Consider the following 13,836-nt stretch of genomic DNA (forward strand, 5'->3'; position numbering starts at 1 on the left):
GGCTAGGCTGTAAATTTTCCAAATTTTTATATTGTGCTTCAATTTTCAATATAACTTTCAACCTTAAGTCATTTCTTTGCTCCTATATCTAATTGTAGACTGTTAAAAGTAGCCATGTCACTTCTGGAGCGTTTTACTGCTTACAGATTTCTTCTGCTTGATACCCTAGGACATCACTCTTAAATTCAGACTTCCACAGATCCCTAAGGGCATGGACGCACTGCAGCCAAGTTCTTTGCCAGGGTGTCACATGGGTGACCTTTACCCTATTTTCCAGTAACTTCCTCATTTTCATCTGAGACCTCATCAGCCTGTCCTCTGTCTATATTTCTATCATCTGAGACCTCAGCAGCGTGTCCTCTGTCTATATTTCTATTGGCATTTTCATCACAACCACTTAAGTCTCTGAGAAGTTCTGCTTTCCCTCGTTTTCCTGTTTTCTTCTGAGCCCTCCAAACTCTTCCAATCTGCCCATTACCCAGTTCCAAAGCTGCTTTTACATTTTCAAGTACCTTTATAGCAATGCCTCACTATTTGTTTCCAACTTTCTGTGTTAATCTATTTTGTGTTGCTTATAAAGGAATACTTAAGGCTGGGTAATTTATAAAGAAAAGACATATATTTGGCTTATAGTTCTGCAGGCTAAAAAGCATGGCACCAGCATCTGTTTACCTTCTGATGAGGGCCTCAGGAAGCTTACAATCATGGTGGAAGGCCAGGGGGGAGCAGGCGAGTCACATGGTGAGAGAGGAAGTGAGAGAAAGAGGATGAGATGCCAGGCTCCTTTAGATAGCCAGCTCTTCTGTGAACAAAAAGTGAGAACTCACTCACTGCCAAGCCATTCATGAGTGAGCTGCCCCATGATGCAGATAGCTCCCACTAGGCCCTACCTCCAGCAATGGGGATCACATTTCAACATGAGATTCGGAGGGAACAAACATCCAAACTATATAAGTGTCTAAGTATGGGACTGTGGAACTCTGAATTTATCTTATTTGTTGTCCTTTGGGTTTCTTGGATCTGGATTTCTATGTCCTTCCCCAGGCTCGGTAAGTTTTTTGTTATTATTTCTTCGAATATGTTTTCTATTCCTTTCACTTTTCCTTCTGCAATTTTGATAATGGGCATATTGTTCTGTTGATGGTATCTCATAAATTCCATAAGCTATCTTCACTCCTTTTCATTTTTTTTTCTTTCTGCTCCTCACATTGGATGATTATCAGTGACCTGTCATCAGGTTTACTTATTCACTTCCACTTGATATAGTCTGCCATTGAACCCCTCTATTGAATTTTTTCAGTTCTCTTACTGTATTCTTCAGCTATATGATTTGTTGGGTACTTTTTTTATACTTTCTTACTGTCTTTTGTTGAAATTCTGTTTGTTCTTGCATTATTCTCCTGACCTTGGCGAGCATCTTTATGACCATTATTTTGAATTGCCTCTTGGAAAAACCACATATCTCCATTTCAGTAGGATTGGTTTCTGGAGATTTGTCTTATTCTTTTATTTAGAACATATTTTCCTATTTCTTCATTTTTTAAAAAAACTTTCTGTGTTGGTTTCTGTACATTAAGTAAGACAGTAACCTCTCCCAGTCTTGTCAAACTGGCCCTAATGTAGGAGATCTTATCAATTCGTACAGCCAGAAATTATAATGTGTCTCTCAAATCTCTGTGTTTGTACAACCTGATATCTCTGTTTTTGGTGGCCCCAGAAGATTAAGATATGCCGAGTCTTGTTAGTACCATGAGAGCGGTAAGACAGAAGCCACGCTCTCTAGATGCAGCTGAAAATGTTAAGGTGTTAGGTGCATGTTCCAGTTCCTTCTATCCTCAGGGTGAAGCTGAGAGCAGGTATTTATCCCTTACTGCACTAAAGCAGGTATTGTCTATCTGCACTAAGGCAGGCATTTATCTCTCTCTACTCTAAGCCAGGGAGAAGCTCTATGGCAAATACCTATACTACTGTCATTCAGACTACATCCTCTGAGGGTATGGGCACTGGGAGTGGGCCCGTTGTATGTCTACCTTTTTGTTTTCTGTGGTCTAGAGAGACTTGGAAACACACAGCCAAATCAGCTTCCAGAGCTGGGTGGCTAAGGAGGTAGTCCTTGTATGAGAACTGTAGAAGTTATGTCACTTGATGAGTGGACAAACGACTTTTAGGAAGCCTCTATAGACTTGGAGTTATTGCTAGGGCAAGCTAGGGGAGAAGTCTTGGCAAGTACCAAGCTCTCATTTAGGCTGCCAGAGGTGTATTGTTTGCCTGCCCCGTTAATTCCCTGATGCAAGTTAGTTAGAAGCCAGACCATCAAGTATTCACTGGGAGAATGTACAGAGAAATCCTTTTTAGTGAAAAACAGAACTGTGTGTTTCAGCACTTTCTCCACACTGCTTCCAAGAGGTGTAGTCCCTGGAACTGCTTGTACTCCTATTTAAAACCACCTCTTAGTATTGTGATTTGGGAAGATTCTCATATGAGACTCTTGTATTCCTAATCCTTTCTGTCCCTAGAGCTACAAGGTTTAAAATGCAGTCCCTCAAGTAGAAGCTATAAAAGTTGGGGCGCTTGATGCATGGAAAAAGTTTTTCCAGGAGGAATTGGTAGACTGCAGTTATTGACTGAGTGAGCCAGGGGAATAGGCTTGGGGGCTGCCAAACTCCTGTTTAGGCTGCCACAGGTTATGTTTGTCAGCCCAGTTAATTCCCTGATGCAGGCTTGTATGAAACTCAACTGGTAACAGCAGCAGTTGACAGAGTACATTGGCAAACTCCTTCCAGGCAGAAACTGGGAGCTTTGAGTTGCAGGCCCTTCTCTATCCTGATCCTGGGGGATGAAGCCTCTGTAAGTGCCTACACACCCATGTATAATCACCTCTTTGTTCTGTGGTCTAGGGAGACTCGGGTATGCCTAACCACTTCTGCTCTTAGAGGCAGGTGAATTAAGAGCCATACTGTGGGGAATCTTAGAGTTAGGGTGCTAAATATGAGGTCCGAACCCTTCTGTCCTCAGGGAGAGAATACATGTTGGGGATACCTTCTTAATTGGATGGCACAGTGCCTGGGGTGAGGTTTGGACCTGAGTCTGCCTCAGCTTTTCCTACCTAGTCAATGTGGATATTTTCTAAGTTACCAGATACAGAAGAGTCTCTCAACTTGTTTCTGACTTTCCCTCAGAGGGAATTGATCTGTGTCAATTAATCAATTCTCGGAGGGAATTGATTAGCATGTCCCTGCGTGGAGGGAGAGTCAGAAGCCCACCATGTTGGTGGGCTCCAATTATTATTCTTATTGGAAATGTTACATTGACTCAGTTTTGGGCATTACTGTAGTAGAAATTGCATTGCCTAATATTGTTATTTTGGGATCTTTGTCCCAGAGGCTATTTGGAGGCTCCAAACTGTTTAGAAGACCTGGACAGCCAGAAAGTCATTAGTCCTATCCAAAATGAAGCAGTTTGTGCAGGAAAAACAGATATTTTATGGAAGAACTGTGAGTTTCTGGTAAATCGAATGTGTCGTCTTGAAAGCCTCATTCAGTCCTTGAAGATGAACATCTTCCGGCTGCAAACTGAAAAGGATTTGAATCCTCAGAAAACAGGTATAGAGATAAGAATCATCAGAAATGTCCTGTGTAGGTGCTTAATTTTCTTTACTGACCTTCTTTCTGCTGCTTGATGCCCCTCTTGTGCTCTCTGGTAGCTTTTCTGAAAGATCGACTGAATACAGTACAGGAAGAGCATTCTAAGGACCTGAAGCTGTTGCATCTTGAAGTTATGAATTTGCGCCAGCAACTGAGAGCTGTAAAAGAGGAAGAAGACAAGGCACAAGATGAGGTGCAAAGGTTGACTGCCACTCTGGAGATTGCCTCGCAAACAAAGGTTTGAGTCTAAGAGTTCTGAAGTGTAAACACACTGTTAGGTGTTAGCTGGAGGAGGCAACAGACCTATGACACTGACTTTTAAAAATAGGTGATGTCGATATGAGGATTCTTGGCATTTGACATTTGGCATGTTGATTTGAGGATTCTTGGCCTATTAGATTTGCACTGTACAACCCTTACCCCATACAAGTGATTGTGTGGGTCCAGAGGTATGAGATGGAGCCTGTGCTCTTCAGGAACTCATATGCTAGTTGGGAGAACAAGCCACAGCATGAAAAATTAAAAAAGGAAAAAATAAGTATAGAAAGTGTTACAGAACAGTATAGTATAGGACAAAAAGTGAATATTGCCGAGTAAGGGCTTTGTGTTCAGCCATGTTTGAGAGGGTGAGGATGCCCTATCTGGAATAGATTAGGCAGGCTTCAGGGAAGGGATAGGACCTTTAGAAGCAAAGTGTAGGGGTGAGGACATTTCAAGGAGCACACGCAGAGGCAGCAAAGAATAAGGGCTACTTGGAAAAGAAACTAACAGTGTTGTTCTCCCTTCATGGGCTAGGCAATGTAATAGATGTTCAATGTGTTATTTTGTTTAATCTTTGCAAAATCTTGGGTGAATAGGATATTATTGTCCCCGTTTTTTAGCAATGATAGTACTGGGTCCCTGGGCTAAGTCACTTGTCCAAGATCACACATACCTGTTGTCTTCTTGTTACCCAGGTTTGAACCTGGGTCTTTCTACTGGGTACAGCTAGGAGAAATATATAAACTAGCCTTACAAGAGTGAGGATTTGTTTGTGGGAAATAAGTTGGATATTAGCTAGCAATGACATTATAGAGCATCTGAAAATCAGGAATAATTAGTAGCTGGGGTTGATCCTATGGGGAGTGATTAAGATTTTTGATATGCAAGTGACATAATGAAAACAGGAAAACAAATTTAGCAATATATAGGGAGAGAAATTGGAGGCAGGGAAACCAATTAGGAATCCATAGCATTATTTGAGGCGTGAGCCAAATTAGGTCTGATCTAGGGTTGTGGCATTTTGAAAGGAAAGAGGAATGTTCTGTAAAAGAAAAAGATATGCTAGAATATGGTGCTGGGAAGGACTGAAGGCAGTAAAGAAGGCAAAGATGGTTCTGAGGTTTTACATCTGAGATTGTGGTGCCATTTATCTTAATAAAAAAGAGAATAAGTAGGGAAAGCTGTGTTTTTCATCCTCCGCTTGTAAGCACGAATAATATTTGAAGCTGGAAAAAATAGAATTCTTTAAAAAATTAAGAATATATCCTGTAAGTAAAATGTCTGTCAATTACCAGATTGACCTCTAATTATTGAATTTTATATAGGAGGTGGGTGCAATTAATCACTGTTTATGATATAAAAGAGGAAATTATAGAAATCATGTATCAAAGTAATAGCTTTCCTGTTAAATAACTCATGGTAATAATTACTTCAGACTTATAACAAAGAGTATTTATAACCATATTAAAAATAGCATTTATAGGTTGCCAGAAAAAAACCTGATTTGATCTGATATACCGATAGACAATTTCTTCCTGTCATTTCAGATTATTTAGAATCTTTTCTCCTTCTACTTTTAGAAGAATGCAGCCATTGTTGAAGAGGAACTGAAGACCACAAAACGTAAAATGAACCTTAAAATTCAAGAGGTAAGACAAAAAGATGGAGGGTGGAGGAGGTGTTGGAATTGCAGGGGGAAATCAAGACAGCAGAAAGAGAGAATGAAAAGAAACCTTTGAAGAAGAAAATATGTGACTATGTAGTAGGAAGACTTTAAAAATATGCCACATTGAATTCAAGTGAAAGTGCCTGCCCTTACATGACATTAAGACTTCCTTTTACCTCAATACTGGCATGAAACTAGAAATAAAAAATAAATGCTTTGTGAGCCAGGAAGGAATAGTTACCACTTGTGGCTGCCCATATACTATAGTTAAGTGGACACTTTCATGCAAAGGCCTTTTAAAGTTGTATTTAAAATAAAAAACTATTAATAAGTCTTTTCATCTAATTTTACCTTAAACTTTCATTTCAGCTTGTTTTTAGTAGATAGCAGATTGGGAAATATGAAGTAGGTGGCTGCTAAAAGCTGTTGGACTAAAAATTTGCAGCTGAAAACAGTGGAAGAATCAGTAGAATTACTAACTCAGTATACTCTGGCAGTGGCCTGAAACCTCAATATTCCCTGACATAATAGTATTAATAATTGATGTTCAAATCAAATGGGTCAAATTATATGTAAAAGATTCTGTTAATACAAAATAGAGAAGTAGACATACTTTTTAGGAAAATTCTTATGCAAAACTATTTTTAAGGTTATAAATTTTAGTACTTAGGTGGTAAGCATAGGTATTTGGAAAATTGTATTATATTAAGTACTTTATTTGCCAGTAATTACTGATAAAAGCTTGATTGTTCATAGTTAGAATGTATTAAGTTTATTTTTAAGGTATTTTAATAGACCATTTTTAGGGCAGTTTTAGGTTCACAGAAAAATTATGCAGAAAACACAGAGTCCTGTATACCCCTCTCTACACTCCCGCAGTTTCACTATTATTAACATCTTGATTTAGTATGGTACTTTTGTAACATTTGATGAGCCAATATTGAGCCATCATTTAGTGAAATATGTTAAGATTCACTATTCATCATGTTGTAAAGTTGTATGGGTTTGACAAATGCATAACACCATATATTTATCATTACAGGATCACATAGAATAGTTGCACTGCCCTAAAAATGTCCTGTGCTTCACCTACCCCTCCCTCCTCATGTCTTCTCCTGAGCCCCTGACAACCACTGATCTTTTTATTGTCTCTCTAGTTCTGTTATTGTTGGAATCATACAGTATGTATGTAGTCTTTTTGTACTGGCTTCTTTTATAGCATATGGGCTTAAAGTTCCTTCATGTTTTTTCATGATTCAGTAACTCATTTCTTTATATAGCTGAACAATATTCTATTGTATGTACCGCAATTTGTTTATCCATTCACCTATTGAAGGACATATTGGTTGCTTCCAGTTTTTGGCAATTATGAATAAAGCTGCTATAAACATTGTGTGCAGGTTCTTACATAGACATAAGTTTCCCACTCATTTGGGCAAATATAATACCTAGGAATGCAATTGCTGGATCATCTGGTAAGCCTACGTTTAGCTTTGTGTGAAGCTGTTAACCTGTCTTACAAAATGACTGTATCGTTTGCATGCCCATCAGCAAGGAATAAGGGTTATGGTTGCTGCACATCCTCACCAGAATTTGGTCTTGTCAGTGTTTTGAATTTTTGCCATTCCAGTGGGCGTGTAGTGGTATCTTGTTTTGATTTTCAATCCCTAATGATGTAATGACATTGAGAATCGTCTCATGTGTTTATTTGCCATCTGTATATCTCCTTTGGTGAGTTATCTGTTAGACTCCTACCCCATTTTGTAACTGGGTTATTTCTTATTGTTGTGTTTTAAGAGTTCTTTGTATATTTTGTATACCAGGCCTTTATCAAAGTTGTGTTATGCAGTTATTTTCCCCTACTCTGTAGCTTGTCTTTTTATGCTCTTAGCTGTCTTTCACAGAGCAGGAACTTTTAATTTTAATGAAGTCCAGTATATCAATTTTTTTCTTTCATGGATCGTAATTTTAGAATTGTATCTAAAAAGTGTACAAACCCAAGTCACTAAGATTTTCTCTTGTGTCATCTTCTAAGAGATTTTATAGGTTTTCATTTTACATTTAGGTCTTTGATCTATTTTGAGCTAATTTTTATGAAAGGTATGAGATCTGTATCTAGATGAATTTCTTCTTGGCATGTGGATGTCCAGTGTTTCCAGCACCATTTGTTGAAAAGACAATCCTTTCTCCTTTGGATTGCCATTTAACATTATTTTTTACTGGGAAAATCTTATTCTTAATTTTTGGTTCTATGGTAAAGTCTTGCATTTTGATTAAGCTCTGTCAAAGACTTGCAAAAGTGCTATAATAGTCGAACATGGGCATTCTGAGGGTATGTGAAAAAGAAAGGGTGTATTAGTTTGCTGGGCTGCCATAACAGAGTCCTAAAGACTTGGTGGTATAAACAGAAATTTATTTGTTGAAGTTCTGGAGGCTTGAAGTCCAAGATCGAGTTGTTAGCAGATTTGGTTTCTCCTGGCCTTTCTCCTTGGCTTGCAGGTGTCCGCCTTCTAACTGGGTCCTCACATGCTTTTCTATTTGTGTGTAGCCATCCCTGGTGTCTCTGTGTGCCCAAATCTCTTCTAATCAGGATATAGTCAAATTGCATTAGGGTACACACCAATGGCTTCATTTTAATTTAATCACCTGTTGAAAGGCCCTGTCTCCAAAGAGAGTCTCATTGTGAGGTAGCAGATGTTCGACTTCAACATAGGAATTTTGGAGGACACAATTCAGCCTATGACAGAGGGTTATATACAGATAGAAGTGTGGTATTTATCTTCCTAAGACATATGAAATATATATAAAATAGATACAAAATCTGGATGTTATAAACATTAAATGGATTAACTGATTGCCCTTAATAGTAGTTCAGAAACAAATACTTCATTAGTAAAGGATTCTCTTTGTAATGTGCTTTTGTACGGCACATTATAGGTATATCATGTATAAAAGAGGAAAATATCTCTTTTTAAAAGTGGCCGTTCTTTAAAAAGTGGCTAGCTGAATGCTTTCAAGCCTACATAATGGGGGTCATTAAAACAGAATTTAAAAGAGTAAAGTATTTAATTCTGAATGAACTAGAGGTTGAATCACATTTGACAGTGATGCAACTAAAATTTAAAGAAGATGATTTCCTGGGTAAGAATTTTGAAACTTTCAAGGAATAAATTATATCTTGAACAAATTGTAGTACATAATTTGATACAAGTTTAAAAAAGTATATTAAGCTACTATATTTGAGAAAGTAATTATAATCTGATACTAAAATCTGAAAAAATATAACCACAAATAAAATGGCTCATTCTTACATAAGATTGTAATATTTAACTTATCATTGGATAAGTAAGCAATTTCTAAGCTTAAAAAGAATGAAATTATAAAAAGGTCAATAGATTTGACCACATAAGAATACTTCTACATATAAAAAGCAAAACTAATAAAGCAGTAGTCCCTAACCTTTTTGGCGCTAGGGACCAGTTTCTTGGAAGACAGTTTTTCCATGGGGTTGGGGGAGTTGAGGGGAATGGTTTTGGGATGAAACCGTTCCACCTCAAATCATCAGGCATTAGTTAGATTCTCATAAGAAGCGCGCACCCTAGATCCCTTGCATGCCCCGTTCACAATAAGGTTCACAGTCCTATGAGAATCTAATGCTGCCGCTGATCTGACTGGAGGTGGAGCCCAGGCAGTAGGGCTGGTTCACTCACTGCCCACCTCCTGCTGTATGGCCTGGTTCCTAACAAGCCATGGAGCAGTACCAGTCTGTGTCCCTGGGGGTTGGGGACCCTTGTAATAAGGTATTATAACACAAATAGGCAACGTGTTAATAGTTTTCCCTTTTAAAGAGTTTAACAGCCTGGGCAACATGGCAAAACTCCATTTCTACAAATAAAAAAAAACAAAACAGCACAATGGTATACACCTGTGGTCCTAGATACTTAAGAGGCTGAGATGGGAGGATCACTTGAGCCTGGGAGGTCAAGGCTGCAGTGATCATGCCACTGCAGCCTGGGCCACAGAGTGAGATCCCATCTCCAAAACCCACCACCCCAAAACTTAAAACTGCCAGGCACAGTGACTCATACCTGTAAGCTCAGCACTTTAGGAGACTGAGGCAGGAGGATTGCTTGAGCCCAGGAGTGAGACCAGCCTTGGTAACAAAGTGAGACCCTGGCTCAACAACAAATTTTTTGAATTAGCTGGGCATGGTGGCACACTCCTTTAGTACCAGGGATTCAGGAGGCTGAGGTGGGAGGTTCACTTGAGCCTGGGGAGGTCAAGACTGCAGTGAGCCATGGTTGCACCATTGCACTCATCCTGGCTGACACAGTGAGTCCCAATCTCAAAAACAAAAACAAAAACACGTAAAATTGTCTTAAAATGCCCAAAAAACAATGGACAAAGGATAAGTATGACAGTTTATTACATAAATATATAAAGAGCTGATAACTATATTAGAAGATATTTAATCTCACAATAACCAAAGAAATCCAAAATTATTAAGATGTTAGTTTTCATTTATTAGATCAGAAGAGATTTAAGAAAATTTTAATACATATACTATTGATAAGGTAATAATTGGAAAATTATGAAGGTAATAATTGGAAAAAATGATTCTTATAGGAATTTATCCTTAGGAAATAATCAGAAATGTAAGGAAAGACCTGCTCACAAGTATGTTCAGGAGAGCAGCATTTGCAATAGTGAAAAATTGGAAAAAGCTACATGTCAAATATCAAGGGTATGATTAAAAACATTATAGAGCATTTCTAAAATGAGCAATCTTATAACAGTTTTATCCCAAGACATTTTTTACCTTTTAACTTTTAAAAAACATTTTAAAAATTATAAAATATATTCTCCATAGAGAAAAAAATGTGTACAATTTAGAAAACAGGTATAGTGTACTCTTAATGTCATCTACACTGGAGTTTTAAAATAGAATTTCTTTCAGTTTCACATCACTTCTTAAAAGGAATAGCATTCTCTGCAATTCCCATTTCAATTGGAAAGGATCTCTTTCCCTAATAATAAAAGAGACTCTTAACCTTCTTTATGTTTTATGTGATTCTTTTTATAGTCATTTGTTGACAAAAATAAGGTCAGTGTGCCTCCAAAATAGGGAAGAAAAAAAAAAGTGTGTTTTTCTACTCTCACATACCTCACGGCAGAACGCTTCCGACACCCGACGACACACCAAGAAATTCTGTTCTTCAGTGGACACCAGTTGAGTGTCCTGTAATTCAGTTCAGTCCTTACATTATCTACCTGAAGACAGGTGAGGACTCAGTCTCACAAGATTGCCCCCCACTTTAGACTCCAGTTGCAAGTCCCAAGTTGTCCTTCTGACTGACTTGCAAAAAATCGGTGTTTCCATGATGCCCCTCCACAAGTTTAAATAATTTGCTAGAACAGCTCAGAGAATTCAAACACTTCACTTACATTTGCCCATTTGTTATAGAGGACATTACAAAGGATACAGCTGAGCAGCCAGATGGAAGAGATGCATAGGGCAAGGCATGTGGGAAGGGGCACAGGCCCTTTCTGGGACTCACCACCTTCCAGGCACCTCCATGTGTTTAGCTGTCCAGAAGCACTCTGAACCCAGTTCTTTTGAATTTTTATGGACGCCTCATTACATAGGTATGATTGATTACATCACTGGCCATTGATGATCAACTTACCTTCCAGCCCTTCTCCCCTCATTAGAGTTGAGAGGAGGGGCTAGAAGTCCCAGTCCTTTAATCATGCTTTGATCTTTCTGGGAACCAGCCCCCATCCACAGCTACCTGTCTTCCCCCATCCCCAGCCAGTCAGTCATTAGCACACAAAAGACACTCTTCTGAGGTGATTCCAAGTTTTTTATGAGCTATGTGCCAGGAACCAGGGTCAGAGATGAAATAATATATTTCTTATTATATCACAATATCACAGTACCCAAATTCTTGGAGTGTCGGTTTAGTCTGCTACCTAATGGTTACTTCATTATTTGTTTAGACCTCTAAATTCCAAAATTGAATGAAAACAGTTTTCAGAGTGATGTTTATAATACTGCAAGATAAAAAATATATAGATAAATCAAAATACGGGAAAATAAGAGTTGAAAAATAAAGTCAGAAAATATAGGAATACAGAAAATACACAGTAAGGTAAGATACTAGTGTTTTTCAAACTTTTTTTGACAATCCATTGTTGAACATATATTTTACACTGCAACACACATACATATACACAAACATTTCACAAAGCAGCACTTAACTCTTACTACTTGCTGTGCACTCTCATATTTTCTTTCTACTCTTATTTTTTCCTTTTTCTGAGTGCTGCTTTCAATTTACTAATGGATTTTGACCTCCATTTTAGAAAACAGACCTAAATTATAGGAGGATGAGTGCAATACGTTTGATCTACATTCCTTAGGAGGTAATCCTAGGCCTTCTAGGGAGAAACAAAAGCATGTTTCTGAGTAGTCATAAATGAATTAAGACTGTTTGGGGGTGAGATGGCATGTCTGATAAACTTCTCAGGTAACTTTGATCTTTGTTAAACTAGTATGATGTTCAGTTGGTCTTGCCTAACTGTAATGTTGCTTTGTAGCTAAGGAGACAACTGGCTCAGGAGAAGTACCTTAGGGAATCTTTAGAGAAGTCAGCATCAGCCATGCTCCTCAAAATACAAGAAATGGGATCAGCAGTGGAGGTAGAACGAAAACAGGTAGAAAGATTTCTTCTCCTTATGTATGTTTGGGAAGTGAAACCAAACAAAAACTGATACTTTACCTATACACTTAAAATTTTACTAATTTCCTCTAGATTCGTTGAAATATTTACTTTTTGTTAGCAATATGTTAACAATCTTACTACAGTTTTTTTTTTTTTTTTTAAGTTAGCACAAACTAAGAAAGACCCTAATTTCACTATTCAACACTCTTAATTTATGAATCAGAGAGCTAAGGACCGGAGAGGTTAATTTACCTCAGGCTTTATAGAGGTGAACTCTTAGCTCCTAAGAGAAAGATAAAGTATTTTTCCATTATACCATACAATCTCTGTTATAGACATTGGTTTTGGAAGGCATTGCCCTGGTCTCATGCTGTATATGTCTGCCATGGATAGAAAATAAAGACTAATGCGATCTAACACTGGAAGCAAAGAATATCAATAAGTAAAACAATTTGGACTGTATTTACACTGCTGTTTTCAATTATCATTATTTTAACATATTTTGGCCTTCATATTTATTTGAAGTACCTACAAATAATTTAGAATACTTTAACTGAGTCAATTCATATTTTCATTTTTAATATAATTGGATGACATAATCTTTATTATTTTAACGAATGGAAAAAGTTTCCCTTCATAACTGAATTATAACAAGGATTCTACTTTAGGAATTTGCAAATGATCCTTTGTTGCCATAACTTGCAATGCCAGTATGGTAGCCATTAGCCACATATGGCTATTTAAATTAGTTAAATAAAAGATTTATTTCTTCACACACTAGCCACATTCAGGTGCTCCGTAGCCACTTGTGGCTAGTGGATTGTTGCACTGGAAAGTGCACAGAAGGTTATATTGGATGGCACTGCTCCAAGACCACATTCTGTTGAGATTTTAACTGTAACATAGACTAACTTCTCGTTGCTTCTCAGTGACATTAAGATTGGAATGTTGCCTTATACATGTGCTATAAGGCAGCTTATTAGAAATCTTTATCTTATAGAAAAGGAGTTTTTCTTATACAATTTCAGGTGCACATTTTGCAGCAAAACTGCATTGCTCTACATGATTCTATACAGAGCACTCAAGAACTACTGGCCCAGGAACAACAAAAAAAAGAAGAGTTGGAGACTGCTACTTCACAGCTCAAATCTGATCTAAGTATGAAAATAGATGCCAGAAATCACCCTCTTGTTAGTTTTTTGAGATTTCACGGAAAAACTCTTAAGATCCCAAATTCTTGAAGTGGCCCATGTTATTGATATTTCCCACAGTGCTGTATGTAAAACACTGTGATTTCCCTTCTTCCTGTAGTACTGAGACAGAGAAGGAATGTTGTTAATAGTATATTTGACCCTCTTAATTGTAAACTATTCCTTATTTTTTTCCAGCTTGTTTGTGGACCTGGAAATATTTGATTTCTAGACATCTGGCTTGAATATTGGGCAAAAAAGTAAAACAATAGATTGAATATTGGATAATAAAATGTTAATAAGGAAGTAAGGCCCTGAATCCTTGATAACTTATGGATTCTGTCAGTTCA

General features: G+C 37.6%; 1 protein-coding gene across 1 annotated transcript in view; it reads left to right on the plus strand.

The window, feature by feature from the left end:
- CCDC150 (coiled-coil domain containing 150) overlaps positions 1-13,836 on the plus strand; it is a 94,573-nt gene that overhangs the window by 15,508 nt on the left and 65,229 nt on the right. Inside the window, exons 3-7 of the mRNA XM_025404682.1 lie at positions 3,382-3,602; positions 3,704-3,882; positions 5,486-5,554; positions 12,172-12,288; positions 13,325-13,454. Of these exons, the coding sequence (XP_025260467.1) occupies positions 3,382-3,602; positions 3,704-3,882; positions 5,486-5,554; positions 12,172-12,288; positions 13,325-13,454 (716 nt within the window). The remainder of the gene's footprint in view (positions 1-3,381; positions 3,603-3,703; positions 3,883-5,485; positions 5,555-12,171; positions 12,289-13,324; positions 13,455-13,836) is intronic.

Source organism: Theropithecus gelada, chromosome 12, assembly GCF_003255815.1.
Source record: "Theropithecus gelada isolate Dixy chromosome 12, Tgel_1.0, whole genome shotgun sequence".
NCBI classification, from domain to species: Eukaryota; Metazoa; Chordata; class Mammalia; order Primates; family Cercopithecidae; genus Theropithecus; species Theropithecus gelada.